Source organism: Struthio camelus, chromosome 8, assembly GCF_040807025.1.
Source record: "Struthio camelus isolate bStrCam1 chromosome 8, bStrCam1.hap1, whole genome shotgun sequence".
NCBI classification, from domain to species: domain Eukaryota; kingdom Metazoa; phylum Chordata; class Aves; order Struthioniformes; family Struthionidae; genus Struthio; species Struthio camelus.
Window position 1 is genome coordinate 10,205,620 of NC_090949.1, and position 16,155 is coordinate 10,221,774.

General features: G+C 37.6%; 1 protein-coding gene across 2 annotated transcripts; it reads left to right on the forward strand.

The window, feature by feature from the left end:
- The first annotated feature begins 5,682 nt into the window (after window positions 1-5,682).
- RGS21 (regulator of G protein signaling 21) lies at window positions 5,683-15,085 on the forward strand. Of its 2 annotated transcripts, XM_068952071.1 has the most exons (5): window positions 5,683-5,832; window positions 10,018-10,094; window positions 11,574-11,740; window positions 12,680-12,887; window positions 14,362-15,085. In XM_068952071.1, exons 2-4 carry the CDS (start codon window positions 10,052-10,054, stop codon window positions 12,881-12,883), a joined length of 414 nt encoding a protein of 137 aa, XP_068808172.1. In that variant the 5' UTR covers window positions 5,683-5,832; window positions 10,018-10,051; the 3' UTR covers window positions 12,884-12,887; window positions 14,362-15,085. The 2 variants fall into 2 exon arrangements, 1 of the variants encoding a protein (XP_068808172.1); XR_011142456.1 differs by lacking the exons at window positions 5,683-5,832; window positions 12,680-12,887; window positions 14,362-15,085 and having other exon boundaries at window positions 9,367-10,094; window positions 10,192-11,759.
- Window positions 15,086-16,155: the final 1,070 nt, after the last annotated feature.

Below are 16,155 nucleotides of genomic sequence, written 5' to 3' on the forward strand. Positions count from 1 at the left end.
GTAAGCAAAGCACACAGATCTGCAGCTCCCCAGGGAAGGCTGAGTTGCAAAGACCTGGGATCACAACCATCTCTGAGCTCTTAGGCTTACCTGGGAAACAGACAGGAAACATCTTTGTAACTGTGAGGGCTATGAGTCTTGCTCGTTTATCTCATTACTCTTCCCTGAGCCCAAAGATCTAAGGCAAAAATTTCACCCAAGCGAATGTTGCAGTCATATACTATTTTTAAGTGCATGAGCGGCCAGAATCCGGGCACAGTAATTCGAGGATAAATCCTAAGTCTTTAGTAATGTTGATATTGTACTTCAGGCATTCTCACCGCTATAAAATGCACCTTTCAAGCTTGTCAGCCTGCTTTTTTCTTTTTTTTTTTCCCAACTGTCAACAGTCCTATGGTCATTGCCACAGCTATCACAGGAATGAACAAATGCAGAGAAATGCAACTTTCTATGCTGAAGTCAGTATATTTTTTCTGAATAGACCATTTATCCTGGCTCTTTAGAGGCATTTCTCTAGAGTCAGATTCCCCTTCCCACTACTTCTCTGTGCCTTAAACATGAACCACTTCTCCCAGAAATGATCCTGTTTCTAATTAGGGAATCTCTGTATCACCAGCAACATCTGGATGTCAGAGTTCTCATATATTTAAAACATGCATGTACCTCTGGTGTGTTTTACTGCTTCTGTTAAAGAAAAAGAATAGACCACCTCAAAGGCTTCCATTCTTTGTTGCACAATCAAATTATTCAAAATCCTTTTACTACAGCAGCTGTTCCGCTATTTGGGGCATTATTCCTAGCAACTGTTTCACTCTGAGTCCTTTTTCTGCAAATCGAGAGAGAGAGACTGTATCTCATGTTCTCCTATTTAGTTTCACGGCCAGCTCTTCATGCGCATTCAGGCTTGGTTCTAATGCTTCTTTGCAGATCTGAGAAATCCAACAACCCCAGTCGCTTAAACCCTTACACGTTGCCTATAATCTTCTTGCTTTACGTATCAATACACTCTCCCTTACTGTAGGCCTCGCTATTTTTTCCCAGCGACTCTTGCATGCTGGGCCAGATGATAGCAAGAGAGAGCTTCATCAAGAAAGACCTTTCTTTCCCGAGCCAAACTCTGGTTATGAAGATGTTTAAACAGTGTTTAGCAGTGTTTAAACAACTGCTGCTAACGATATGTTGTTTTGTGTGCGAAGACCTACTATCTGTTACTGCACCCAAAACGTTCTTCTGTGGGCTCGCCTGTCCAGCCTACATCCTGCCAAATGCCACGTCCTTATCTGATAAGCTCTTTTTGGCATCAAGAATGGGTCTAATACAAACACAGGCATAAAACAAACGTTTGCAGCTAGATTCTCAGCTGGTATGACTGTGTTTGTTCACGTGAGCTGAGAATCTGGAGCTTCACTCTTGCTGTCGATAAACTAAATAAGAAAAAAATGTATATTGAAAGACAAACAAACAAACAAACAAAAGGCAAATATAGCACCTTGACTAAGACTTTTTCTTTCTCAACAGAAGACCAGCTGTTAGTCTAAAGTGTCTATAACAATAAATACAAGTCCACAGATGCCTTTGCTTTCCTTTCACACACATACGGAAAATTTTGCTCATCTCCAGAGAGACCTTTCTCAAAACCATTATTCAGTATTACTGACAATGCTTGTCCCTTCTACGAGGTTTATAAGGAAAACAAACAAACAAGATATTCTTGGTAGCTATTTATGCATATGTTTTACAAAGATAATTATGAAGCATAACAGTACCCACAGCAGACCAATGCCATGGAAACTACTGTAAGAGGGAACTCGAGATAAATCCAGAGAAAGGAAAGCAGAATGCACAAAGATAAGCTAAAAATGACATCATTATCTGGCATCGGGTTCTTTTCTCGGAGAGGCTCCCTTTAGTGAGGAAGAAACGAAGCTAGAATCTTTGCCGACAAAATAAAATGGTCTTTTGAGTTATCAGTCTCACTTACTTCCTATCTATCATTCACTGAAAATTTTAGGACTTATGTTTAAAGCAAATACAAAAACAGCTCTTGATCTTTTTTTTTCTTTTGAATCTTTTATTGCAAGTTTAAAATGAACACCAGAAGAAGATTGATCCTGGTCTGAGGAACAAAACCTAACAATACACAAAAGCCATGCTGTAATGCGTCAAGCACAAGTCAGTCAGTCACAAATAATATAGACCAAAGAAGTCATCAGGAAAACTCCCATCCGGCTCCGTTACAAATGCACAGGAGTGCTGAACCGTAATACTATGCACAAAACGAAACACACTAGAAATGTTTATTTTGTAACAATAGCTGTACCTCCGCCTTTTTAGAAGAGATACTTCAGGAATCTAAGGAACCTATTTTTGCAGCGTTTTGTTTTAGTTCAAAATATAAGTTTCTAAAATATACATCAGATAAAGCGTTAATAACACAACCCAAGTAAAATCAGAAATATGTTAATAAATGGTGAAAAACACACAATATAGACTTATAGTTGGGCATCAAAATATGTAGGACGCCTACCTCCAAATACAAAGTCACTTAAAGCAGCTCTGAATTAAGGAGGGGGAGATGAGCTGGTCAGTCACACGACTTTGGCTGTTAAAAGGGGGAATTTAAGACCGTGTCTCTGCAGGCAAGGTTGCAGTGAATTTGACTACTCTGTCTGTGTATACATAGGAGAAGGGAGGTATACTTCATTCTTCGTATCCTTTACTGTTTTTCTTTTCCTGAGGATGTAGTTTTATCATCATTTTTCTCAGTAGATGGATTTACTTTTGAAAAACAAAAGTCACCTGAACTATTTCAAATGTGCAAACTACAGTACAGGATTTCCAGGAAAGCAGGTGGGGGAAAAAAATACAGTGGTCTTTGTGCACTCCAGTTATTATGATCATATGACCAAAAAGGAATCTCCAGATTTCAGTGTAGTATGTTCTGATGGACTAAATAGGAAATAGATGCAGTAGACATTATATCACTTATAACAGCTCAATAAATTCAGCCCAGTCCAATTTCAACTGCAGACAGCCAGGTATTATTGCAGTGCATGGCTTTCACTAAATATTGTGTTTCCTTAAATAGTCTATCTTTTGTTCCTCTTCTCTGCAAAATTCAAGAGAGTCTTTCCAGTGCTCTGCCATAACTCTGGTAGATGAACAGGCTTACTGGAAGTCTGTGATACTTTTTCGGTGATTAGTTAGATATGATTGATCAGATTAAGGCCTAGCCCCTCATAGCTGTATTTACAGTACAAACTTTTGAATAGTGCCAGAAAATATAGTAGGGCTTCTCTAGTTTTGGCAGAATCAATGCCATAGCTATGTAAATCCTGTACTGACCAAGGACAAGTAATATCTATGCAGGCCTACTAAGCAAACATTTTTATTAGGGTTTATTTTATAAAGAAGCTTTCTAGATTTACATACATGTCATTCAACATTCAGTAAGAGCTCTCAAAAACCCCTCTTACCAATATGATGCTTTACCCTAAACATACACTTTGCTTTATTCCTTACATACATGAAATCTCCAGATCCCAAATAATAATAAATAAGGGAAATCATCTTCTAAATTGTATAGCGCAAAGATTTGTCTCCTGTTTTAATACTTAGAACTAATTAGATGCATTAAGTTAGCTAATTACTGTCTTCTGTTCTTGTTTAGTTTGGGAGAAATTGGAATGTACAACTGCATATGCATTTCCTTTGGCTTTCAGGATTTGTTACTGTGTGAAGGATAACTTGATTATTTTTTGAACCCACATCAAGAAATGAGAGGAGTGAAATCTCACCCAAAGAATCTCAAAAGAAAGGACAGATTTCCATCTTCCACTAACAGCATACCACCAAGAACGTGGCTCTTACGTGCCCTTACTCGCACACAACTTACAAGTGACTCAGAAAAGGCAGATCATTTCTTTCTCCTCTCTTTTCATCCCCCAGCTGTTCAGCCTGTCTGAGTTAACTACTGCTTTGAATACAGTTCCCTCTTCTTTCCATGCATACTGTCAAAAGATGTCAGCTAAAAAAATGCATAAAACCATTTTCCTCTTCGATGGCTTATATGCTTATACACTTATGCCCTGCTCAGATACCTGTTGTGGGTTCCTCTCCCTTTTTTGCATTACAGTCAAATGCCTCAATCAAATGACCTGTAAGCTTTCACGCAGCTTTGTGCCAAAAGATATAAATATCTTTTTTCTATTCGCTCTCCACCTTGCCTCCATCCTTGTTTGTCTGTTGTTAATGCTCTTGTGGCCATCTTCCTTTTTTTTTTAAAAAAAACTCTGATCGTTTAGAGCTGTGCTTGTAAAAGCTCCCTCTACTTTTATACCAGAGCTCTTCTCTCTCCTTTTCCAGATTACATCTGTTTGCATAACACTTCATAAGAGATTATCTGAATATCTAGATTTATGATTTAGCCTCTGTGTTTGTTATAAAACTTAACTAAAATTAACTAGCATGAAATAAAATCCTATGGAAGTCAAGGCAATTTGTATTTTTCAAACAGGACAGAACATTAAGCTTAAGCCTAGTATAAGGACAGCTTTGAATTGTTGTTTCTACAGCCTGCAACTTGTGTGTAGTTTTGTTTTTTAAAAAAAAAAAACTCTCATTACTTCACAATATTTCAGACTCATTTAAACTTCTACAGTTAACACTACTCCAATTTTTCCTTAAGGAAGACAAGGCTTTTGAGTCGTCATGCGGACTACCTACCTCTAGAGTGAATTAGTAGGAGATCCACACCATAGCCACAGTTGCCCCAGATTACTTAGGCATGGGCACACTGGACAGGTCAGGAGATAAACTTCCAAGAGCCCTTCATGAAGAGAGGGAACCAAGAATATTAGAACATTGGTTTTCCCTTTCACTCACTACCTAGCACAACTTGGCTTGATACAGACCACCAGCAGGGCACTACCCAAGAGATTACTGATATGGGAAATTACGGCTCAAGAGCTTTCTGAGACATAAAGCCCACCTTTCATATCTCCTTGAGTCTGGGCAATTTATACCTGTCTCCAAGCACAAATCCACACTATGGCACTATAAAGGCTTTCTGTGCAAACAGGAAGTTTTGCAAAGCCTGATGCTGTATAAATAACAATTTACTCATCCAGGACATTACCTGTGCTGAACAATCCGACAGTTAGTACTAAATGAGAATCTTCAAAGTTGCACAATTTCTTGAGAATTTTTTCCGATTCTCTGCTAATGTAGGTTTGTGTAGTACTTGGAAATTCTATATATGAGGCATCCAGAATGCTGTTAAGTATTTTGACAAACTGCACCTGAAATCAAAACTTTTACCTGAAGGACATACGTTGCTTGGGTGGAAAATAAAAGCTCATTTCCTTATGCAAAAGAATTCTGTGGTATGCTGAAAACGCACAAAGTCATGCACATGGAAAAAAAATATATTTTTGTAAATTGGCCTTACTTTTCTTAATCTGTGCAGTGCTATTGGAAGGTGGAAGACAGTTATTTCCATAGTGCTGCAATTAAAATGCATTTGCATCCCATATAACAGGTGGTTCTGTGTTACTAAGATGCCAGCAGTGCCCAGATCATCTTGGCTTCTCCCAGTATAAGAAAGGTAATGAAATTCTCTGTTTCAATTGCTTGGACCAACAGAACATTACCTTTTTTTCTGCTGAGGTTACGCTATACAAAGCAGAAGTATCCAAGCAAGCCTGGGTATGGAATGGATTCAACAGAAGGCGAGTGCTGAAGGACGATAAGATTTTGAACCTGATCGAGGGGACACACCAGCAAACCAAAACAGCTATTGGAGAGTGGGGCCTTTTCTCACATTGCACTCAGGTGAGTACAAGGCAACCTTTCTGGGAACATACATAAATGAAGATGATTCCTTAGTGAATACAGTAATTGAACATGAAGAGCTGTCTCATACTGTCTACTGAGGTTAGCATCAAGCCCAGATGTGTTTCAGGGATACAAAATTACATGCTTCATTTCCCTAACCAGCTGTTTTTTTTTTTTTTTTTTTAATTATTATAAAGGTAGGGGTTTCTGGAGGATTACTCAGTGAACATAAATGCCCAAGGACACCTAAAGAATAAGTGATGAGTATCGCTAAAATGTCAAGCAGTCATTCTGAAAGTTCAGAAGATGATTTAAATATTTAATAAATCAATGGTCCTTATCAAGCAATATCAGAAAAGGAGGAAATGTACAACCAACAGATTCACACTCAATTCCCTGCAGTTTTAGCTCTCCTGTGGGCTGCTGAAGGCAGGGGACTCAAACTAAGGATCTGCATTACAGTCACCAGATTTGAGGAAATCTTAAGCCAGCACCCTCATAGATGAAGTTTTTGAAATATACTCAAATTCACTAAGCAGATATGGGCCTGAACTACTTTGAAAGTCCAGTCTGGATTAACAGCTAACTGAAGCTGCAGGCGTGAGCAGCGTAAGCTTTCCAACTTTCCAGCGTAAGATTTCCAAAAAGTTTAGAAATAGTTCTATGTGGGATTTCCAGGCTCTCTCTAGTATACATTCATATTTCTTTTTTTGTTTGATTATTTTCCTCCAAACACAGGCTGAGGCACACTAGGTGTCAGCAGATTAACTAGAGAAGCTGGCACCATGCTTCCCCAGAAAACTTAAGGAGCTGACAGTCAAGCACCAGCATCCCAGGATAAGTACCCTGTATAATGCAAGAGGAGTCTGATTACATGCACCTAGTTACTGTGTGCTATACAGAAAAGCATGGCTATTTGCATCCTTCCACAGCTGCTATGATGATTTGCTATGAAATTAATTTCATTTCACAATGGAATAGCCTTAATGATGCTTGAAAGGTCCAAAATTATGGCAAAGCAGTGATGAAAAAGAAACCAAAATGCAGTGAGAAACATTAATCCCAAAATATCCTTAAAAAAAAAAAAAAAAAGGGTCTATCCAGTCAGATACATGATTAGGAGCTTTTTTAAATTACAGTAATCAGAAAGATTGACTTTAAAAAATGTATATACATTGAAAGTCTTCAGGGAATGGTTATATCTGTATCATGCAGACATCAAGCAATTAGAAATTTTTTAAAAGGTATCTGTTACCCTGTTTCAAACTTCTTTTTTAAATGTATATCATCAGTTGATTACAAAAGAATAGGCACAGATTTTGCAACTCTTCCTCTCATGAATAGTCTCACAGGAGCTAATGGGACTACTCGCATTAACAAGGTCTACTCAGATGTACTCTACTGCACTGTTGATTACACTGGATGAGAATTATAAGTAGTTCGAGAATAAATATGCTTCTGGTAGCCAACGCACCAACAGCACTTGTGCTTTCTAAAGCATTTCATTTACAATCGGAGTTCCTAAGGTGGGAGAATCGTATAATCACTAGGATTGTATACGGAGTATACAATATCAGTGGGACTGAATGGAAGCATGCAAGAAGGATTTGTTGCTAGATGTGGTGTCATCTCCATCCTTGTAACTGCCCTGACTTTACTGACATTGCTCTCTTAAATCAGGAGAAAATCTACATTCAAGCCTTTATCTGGAATTACGTTGCTTGGCTGAAAATTCAACACCTTTTCTGTACTGCTCCTAAATCTTTGTCACTCCTCAGTGAGAACCTAAGGTGTTTAAAAGCAAAGCCTCCTCCTGAAAACACCAAGACATATTCACTTCTTTTAGTATTATTTGCTGTAGTAACATCACCTATGGTCAATTGCTTTGAGATCCTCACATGCAGTCTAAACAAAGGCACATTAGAATACACAAACACATAAATATTTTCTAGGATTTGTCCAGAAATTTTCAAGGATACTTACTGGTTTGGAAAAGTAAGCATCTACATGCAACTTCTTATCATTCAACTTTGTTTTGTTTGTCTGTTTAGAAGGGGTTTTTTTGGACTTTGTGCTAACAACACAGTGATAACCCTTTAATTTAAATTAGTTAAGATCATAATCCTCCAAAAGTAGTACCTCATTTCTTTAAAATGAAAATGGCAGAGATACCACATCAAGAGCAGAAGACAAAATGTCACAAGAATGTTCTGGGGGCAGAATGATTCCCCTAGAAGGAGACACATGGAAGGACGTATCAATAACGATGGGAAAAATCACTGCATTAAAAACATCAAATATTGCAGTCACCACGTGACCTCTTTAGATGCAATGGTATCAGTGTGCATACTATGAGCACCCCAGCACTATTTGGTCCCCTTGTGGTAGGCCTTGCATAAATGAACAAAAGAGACGATGGCCTTCAGGGACCTTAGAACAGCAAGATGTATAAGGTGAGGGGTAAGATTTGTGAATACAACGTAAGAGTGAATATATTCATTTACTTATAGTGAAGAATTTTCTAGTGATGTGCACTGAATCTGTCTTCCTTTTTTCTTTTCCACAGTCAGTAAGCCAAATGGTCAATGAGAAAAAAATCACAAGATGATTTCTCTACTAAAATCTTGTTCAGAGCATAAATACATCTTGAAAGATGTTTGCATATAAAATGTGTTTAGTTAAATAATGATTCTTTGCCTTTCATAGATTAAGTTAGATTGGCCACTGCTAAAAAATAAGCCATGTTTCTGAAACAGAAATAACTTGAAAGTGTTAAAATTGACACTTGAGAGTGTCAGTTTGCATTACATTCTTTGGTTATTCAGATACCAATTGCCTTCTGTGCTCCTGCTGTCACATTGCCTTCAGCTTGAAGATCAGTCAGAAAAAGAAATTCTGCTTTACCTGAGACAGTCAGACAGTGGAACAAAAAATGCCAGTGAAGTGAGTTGTTGTTTATGGCTCTTTTAATCTGAGGAGACTTATGGGACGGCACGGTCAACTTTTGATTAATCTGGACAGCTTTTATTTTCCTTCCCACTTTATAGCATACATGATTATCCTGATTCCTTGTCGTCGCTTCTGCTTGCCATTCCCATTCAAGTAAATCCAATGAGGTTAGCAAGATTGCTCTCTGAATGATTCAAAGAATATTATTCGTGAGGAAGATGAGCAGGATTAGGTCCATGCTTGTCTTAGCCTGGTCCTTGATCATTTGATAGGAAAGCTGTTCAATATTCACTGAACAACTCATAGATTTGTTATACATTTAATTAAAGCTTACTAAAGTTACTAAAAACAAATTCTCTCCTAGTTAATTCTATCAGCTCATAACATGTCACAAAATGTTATGTATTGCTATATTTACTTTTCAATCGTGTTTTCAATACATACATTTACAACTCCCATTTCACTTGTGTGTGTGTGCATATATATATATATATATATAAACGTACATAATTTTATTTCCTTTAAACATCATTTTGTGCAGTAAACAAGTAAACTGACAGCTACAAAAAATAATGCTTGCCTTTGAAGAATGTCAATGCATTAACCTTACAGCAATGCTTATGAATATACCTGCAGTTAAATATTTGTGTTGACACTGTCACACCTGAGGACTAGTTACTGTCCTCACTAAGGGACATGAACATAAGGCCTAAGTATGAGGTTGAAAGCAATTACACTCTCTAAATTTGGATGTCTGAAACCAGTAAGATTATCTTAGAAGAACTTTTCAGTATAAAGTGACTAAGGTTGACACAAATTAATTTGTGAGGTTTTTTGACTGGGAACAGGTTTCTAGTCATTCCAAGCAGAAAGTGTCATATAAATTAATGGCTAATCCATTCAAACTTGAGAAGAAATTCAATACACACTCCAGAATACTAATATCCTTCCTTTGCCTTTATTATAGTCAGCCAATTGCAAACATTACTACTACTGTCTCCTGGATGAATAATCAAACAGACAATGTCAAATAACAGTCTATTTTATGAGTCTGGATGGGTTCTCTACCCGCTAAACAACTAAGAGTCATACTTTTTGTTGACTTTCATACATACACAGGGTAACACAAATAACTCATCCTGCTCCCTCAGTGAGATAGCTCAAGCTTCAAGTAACAGAATGACTATGATAGACCACACCGGCAAAAGATCACAATGCTATTTTCAAGGATAGATGTTGTTTCCACAGGTCAACCTCTAGGGAAACTATGGCCTGGCTTGAGTCTGTGGATACGCTACTAGCCAATAAAGGTAAGAAGTACATTAAAAATACATTTTTTTTTTTTAAAGTGCATCAACACTGTTCACAAACACTGATGTCAGGTTTTCACACTGCTTTCCGGTGCAGCTCACCCTGCGCTTCGAACTGCATCAGCCCTATCGCTAGAGGCATTTGAGCTGGTGCACCGAAAGCTGGAGGCGACACGTTTCTTCAAGCTGCAAGCATGATATTCCTTCTGACCAACACTTAAGGGACTTTTAACAAGGCTGAATTAATATGACAGGAGTTTTATTTTATGCATGTAACGGTGGTTACACTCAGTGCAACGTGTTCTCTCTTTCCTATTTTTTAAATTATGCAATCAGCAGCTGTGCTATTTGCTTTTCAACAGAGTAAAGCTGTTCTCAAATACCATTGAAACAACAAGGCAGTCGAACACAAATCGAACTCATGCTCTGATCCTGAATTTACACAGTTTATCAGGAGGACTCACGTGATGATAGTGAAGCAAGCAGAACGGGAACTGAACAACTTTGATGCTTTAGGGGAGTAGGTTCTGATTTCTGCTCTTCATACTATAGCTAATGCATTTCACTAATGTAAGCATGAAGAAAAAAAAATCAAATAAAACCGTTTCTTAGATATTCCCACTACAAAGAAATATACACGTGTTGTGTCTGATATTTTCAGTCAAAGAGTGATTATTTCTAAAAATTCAAGATTCCCTTCTCCAAGCGATCTCACTCCTACTGAACTTAAACCTAACTTAAACCACTTGGAGCTATTCCAAATTTCCTTGCACCTGCACCATTTTCCTGCTGGCACTTTGTGGCCTGGGCCCCGGGGTGCCTCCCCACCTTTTCTGAGTAGTAATAATCTGACAAACACAGCAAAGTTTGGGTGCTGTCAGCTTTCTCTTCTAGGAGGTTGTGATGTGGGTTCATTTCAAAACAACTTCTTCCAAAATCTCCTTTCTTTGTTTCACTTTTTCTCTTAAAGGGCACAAAATACTGAACAAACTGTTCAAGAGTCCTCCTCTTTGTTGAAAACTTAAATCATTACTTGAAAGCAGGAGTAAGCGCTGTTTAGCCAGGCTACCCTTACCTCTGAGAGGAGCGTGCTACTTCTCCACAGTATGACTTAATGTTCAGGGTACCTCTTAGACCAGATGTCAGCCTCAAATCACGGATTGCCTAGTCGCGTCCAATCCTTTTATAGACCAAAATCTCCAAGATCCCCTTCTCAACTAGCCGGTCAGCGTTAGAAAGATCTACGCTGGGCAGCTATTAGGAGCATTCCTCAACTAAAAGAAATAAATTCCCTTAGTCACCTTATCACTGCTTTTGTTTCATCTCCTGTTTATTTGCCCCACAACAGCCTTTTAGGATTAACTCCTGGCTGGCAGGTAGAACAGTAACAGACAAATAAACGGTTGTGTGTACGATACCTCTACAAATAACAGATCTTTCAGTTTTCCTCCGCCCATGACCTCGCGTGCTCTTTTCCAGAGGGCTTGGCAGCTTTCAGAACGTTTCTGAAGTCCGAGTTCAGCGAGGAGAACATTGAGTTCTGGCTGGCCTGCGAGGACTTCAAGAAAACCAAGTCCTCGACTAAGATTGCCTCAAAAGCCCAAAAGATTTATTCTGATTTCATACAAGCTGATGCTCCAAAGGAGGTAAATGGCCTTTGTATGTACTCGGGGTACTCACTGAGGACGGGAACCGAGCGGGAAGTTCAGAACCAAACTCCTCCAAGTGACAGAAAATGCAGTTCCCCGGGGCGTCTCTTCCGTTTTCACATCTCCTATTTGCCAGGGAGAAAGCTGCGGGGAACCCTGTGAAGCAAAGACACCTGCCGGTCACGTAATACTTCACATACGTTCTTCACACAGGCCACAGGCTTACCTCACCTTCGGAAATTTCTGCCTTAACCTTTAAGGAAGTGCATGTTCAGTATAATTTGTTTTCACTACTTTTTAGCATCATTTCCTCCATATTATAGGTACTAGGATATTGGAATATTAATGATCATTATTTGTTCATTTTCTTTTGCACAGGTATTTTTGACATGACAAATACTAAAACGCATTCAACTTGACGATTACGTTAAAATTGCTTTCTGTGAAGGAAAATATTTGCTAATGATCCATCAGATGTGCACTCACAACAAGCTTTTACACTGATGGTTTGCTTTTGACAGTGACTGTGATTTGAACGTCCCCATATCCTACGGATGATCAAAATCCATTTTATTACTATTAAAAACAAAAAATCCTTACAGCATTTATTGAGCCAAGTCCTAAAAAGATGCTAAATTCCTACATCTCTAATTAACTCCTCTGTAATCAGTACTTCATAGGATTTGGCTTGGAAAAAAGGGTGAGATAATCAGAGGCAAGTTTTTCCTTTTCTTTTTTTTTTAAAGTGATATTATTTCTTTAAGACTAGAAAGCCAAATTAAATTAAGAATTCAGTATACTAGAAAATGAAGACATAAACTTCCTGCCAGTTTGCCTCAGGCAGGGCATTTTGAGAGGAAATTCAAATGTCGATTGCCATGTACACAGCTTTCCAATCAAAGTGAAATTAATTTTATGCCTCCTTCTTACCTACAGATAAATATTGACTTTCATACCAGAAACCACATCTCTCAGAACATTTCGGAGCCCACCCTCAGTTGCTTTGACGATGCTCAGAGGTTAATCTATAGTCTCATGGAGAAGGACTCTTTTCCCAGGTTTCTCAGGTCAGAAGAGTACAAGGAACTAGTAAATAAGCAACAGAATGGAAACCAGAAAAGATGGCTCCCGTTTTTGTGAGAAGGTAAATGCCAAAGACGTGAGGGATTATGAATTTTTAAATGTCTTCAGTTGTAACTCAGGATAGGTAATATTTCCTTGAAGTGACTATACAAACTAGATCTAAGAATTCCCTTTGCCAGCCTGCTTTTCCATACAATGTGCGTATCATTCTTGCTAATAAAGTTGGTGAAGAAATATTCAGGAAACAGCACAGAATATGCTGAGGCATTTTAGACTAAAAAATTTTTAGACTAAAAAAAGTCCTGTATTAATACATTTTCAGATGCTCGCTTTATTTGTCAAAGGGCTCTCACATTTTTTAAGCAAAATCTTCTGCTTTTCTGCTTTGCTGTTGATTTTTCTCTAGAAGCATAGCTCAAAAAATAAATTCCTTTCATGTGACATGAATATGAATTCATTCATTCATTACTTGCAATTTCTAAACATTTTAAAAAACTGCTCTTAAAAATGTTTTATACTAATTCAAAACAGGAGGAGAAGTTGAATCATGGCATTGTGAATGATAATGAATTATAGACAATATTTCAGAATCAGCTGCCATCTAACAAAATGTTCCTAGCATTAAGAAATTAATGTTTCATAGAACAGTTTTCTTCAATACAACTCTCTCCAACAGCCTTTGCATTTATGACATTTTTCATTGCAATGTCTCATTTCTTCATTAGTTGTTTAGGCATTCTGGAAAAAAAAAAGTAAATCTTCATACACAGTTTCTATTAATAATTCATTTTTTCTTTGCTTTTCCAAACATATCAGTTGCACTGTGCAAACACAGAAGAAGTAATGTGATTTTTTTTTTTTTCAATGAAAGGCAGCTAGGCAGAAAAGTAGGCATCAGAGAAGCAGTTTTAGAAAAATAAGCATTTAAATCAGAATTTAGCCATGGTGTTGCCGTACAAACAAGCGAGGTACGACAGAATTGTAGTGCAACGTTCAAGGGTCTCCAAGCACACACGCACTGGTCTGGTTCGTTGCTGCTGGAGGATTTACTGCACCTTTTTGGGTGGAGGAAGGAACTGTGGTGCAGTCTTGAGGAAAACATTTGGGGCTGGAGGAATCTTCACTACAGAAAACAATTCTAAATAGACAATAGACAGCAATGAGATTTAAAATAAAAATTTTCAGGTGATATGAACTTAACCCTGCTTTTGAGCTGCTCTACGTTTCCAGGAATCTCTCCCTTTTGGAAACCCTGTTCCTTCCTTCTACACGCCATCACGTTCTCTACACAAAAGAGCCTTCCTATTTATCAAACCAAATTAGGGAACTAATTCAGTTTAGACAAAAAAAAGCCATTAAGTAGTCTGAAAGCCCCGATGTTGTGCCTTCGGTTACGTGCTTAGACTAACGTACCGCCACAGCTTACGTAGGTTAGGTACTGCGTAAAACAGCTATTCTTCGGTACCCCTAATCTATTCTATTTCCTAGCGCTTATGCTTGCCTCTCTATTAATTTTTCTCATCTTTCTCCCTCAGTACTAATAGTTAACTGAGAAACAAACACAAGGGCTGCGGCTGAGCTACAAGGAGGATGTGGTTTTCTTTGGCAGTCCCAGAGCTACCATTCATTTTGCAATGATACTTCAGTGGAAAATTGCAACTTCCGCCTGCAGCGCAGCCTGATGTCTTTTTCTGCCCTGGGGAATTTCTGCTGATTAAAGTCACAGTGAAGACAGCGATCAGGATTGCTGAAATGATGCCATTTACTCAGAAATGTAGCAGGTCGCCTCTCATTCTTACTCCAAATCCAACCCTCATTTTCAGAGCGGAAAATTCCCGCGTGTAGGAAGAGGCAGGATCAAGTCATCTTTTTTATTAGGGTAAGCAGGAAGCTGAAAAATTCTGCTCTATTAATTGCAACTTAAGGATAAAAAGTACCTTGAAAAGAGGAGTGTGATCATGAAATCTCATATATTTGCCTGTGTTCCTTTAAAACACATACACCTCTGACTTCCCCTATTCCAAACAGAGCTAAAAAGTAAAAGACAAAGTGGCTGCCAGGAGTCTCCACTTCCTGATTGTTTGAAAACAGAATATAAGGAAAAATTAGAAGCAAAAACAACAGTCAAAGCTTTTTACTATTCTGATGACTATATGAAAACTACACTAGGATTCCCTCAACAGAAATAGATACTCTGTCCTCTGATATCTGAGTAATTCTCTACAATCAACAGGGTAATTATCTCCAGGAATGGACCCATTCTTAACATTTTAGCATTTGGCATTCATTTTAATAATTATATAATAAAGGACCATGAAGGAATTTAACATTATTTCAATACATTTTAAATGTCATAACAGAAATGCACAGTAATTGCACTTTTAAGGGTTATTACGAGGTTCAAGTAGAACATAACACTAATTCTTCCATAATCCCACAATTAAAACTCTGTTAGTCTACAGGCCTGAGTTACAAAATTCATTTTTGAACAGGCCTTGCAACAATTGAATGTATAAAATTGCTTCAGGTGCTTAATATGAGATGAAATCTTGCAAAATTTAAATAAATGAATCACTGTTAGTTCATATATAACCAATAATAATCAGGTGTGCACTCACAATTAATTTTTAAAAACTGTAGAGCACTATCTAGCTATATTACGTGTAATTAAACAAAGGAATCTGCAACGTATTAAAGTTCCTCAGAGTTGGGCAATGATATTGCTTAAAATTTATGTAATATAAGTTATGCGTTATTAAAGATTCATTTCAGATCGTATCTAAAAATGCCCAGATGTGAAATGTGTGTATTGATTTACAAACTTGATTTTGCTGTCGACTGACAACACTTTAGGAACAAAGTCCCACAATCCTATTCAGTTAAAACACCCATTAGTTTCAAAACTTTCCTAAAAATGTCCCTAAAGCATTTTTTTTTCCATTTCCTTTAATGCACAAATTTCAACTTTTTTATTTATTTAATTTTACTCAACACATCACTCCTTAGGAATAGTGTTATCTTGTGAACAGGCAGATCTACAGAAGATCAAGGACTGCAGAATTAGATAATACTGTATCATCACATTTCTACAAGGAACACTAAAGCTTGGAGCCATTGGTCTCTATTTCTGTTTATTCTCTAAGATCTAAAACTGATGCTTTGAAATTTTACATCAATTCATCAAAAAAAAAAAAAAAAGAAAGAAAAAAATCACAACCAAGCATCCCAGCTCAATAGCATCTGATAATTTGACATAGTAAAAGGCCAGGCATGGAAGTGTGACTTAGAAGATTTAGGCTGAACTCTGCCTGAATCCCAGACCTTTATCA

What these genes read in the sequence shown, in the direction of transcription:
- RGS21 (XM_068952071.1), top strand. Translation starts at nt 10,052, where the DNA reads ATGGCCTGGCTTGAGTCTGTGGATACGCTACTAGCCAATAAAG. An exon ending in TACGCTACTAGCCAATAAAG is followed by an intron (nt 10,095 to 11,573) that starts GTAAGAAGTACA and finishes GCTCTTTTCCAG; the next exon opens with AGGGCTTGGCAGCTTTCAGA. An exon ending in AAGCTGATGCTCCAAAGGAG is followed by an intron (nt 11,741 to 12,679) that starts GTAAATGGCCTT and finishes TCTTACCTACAG; the next exon opens with ATAAATATTGACTTTCATAC.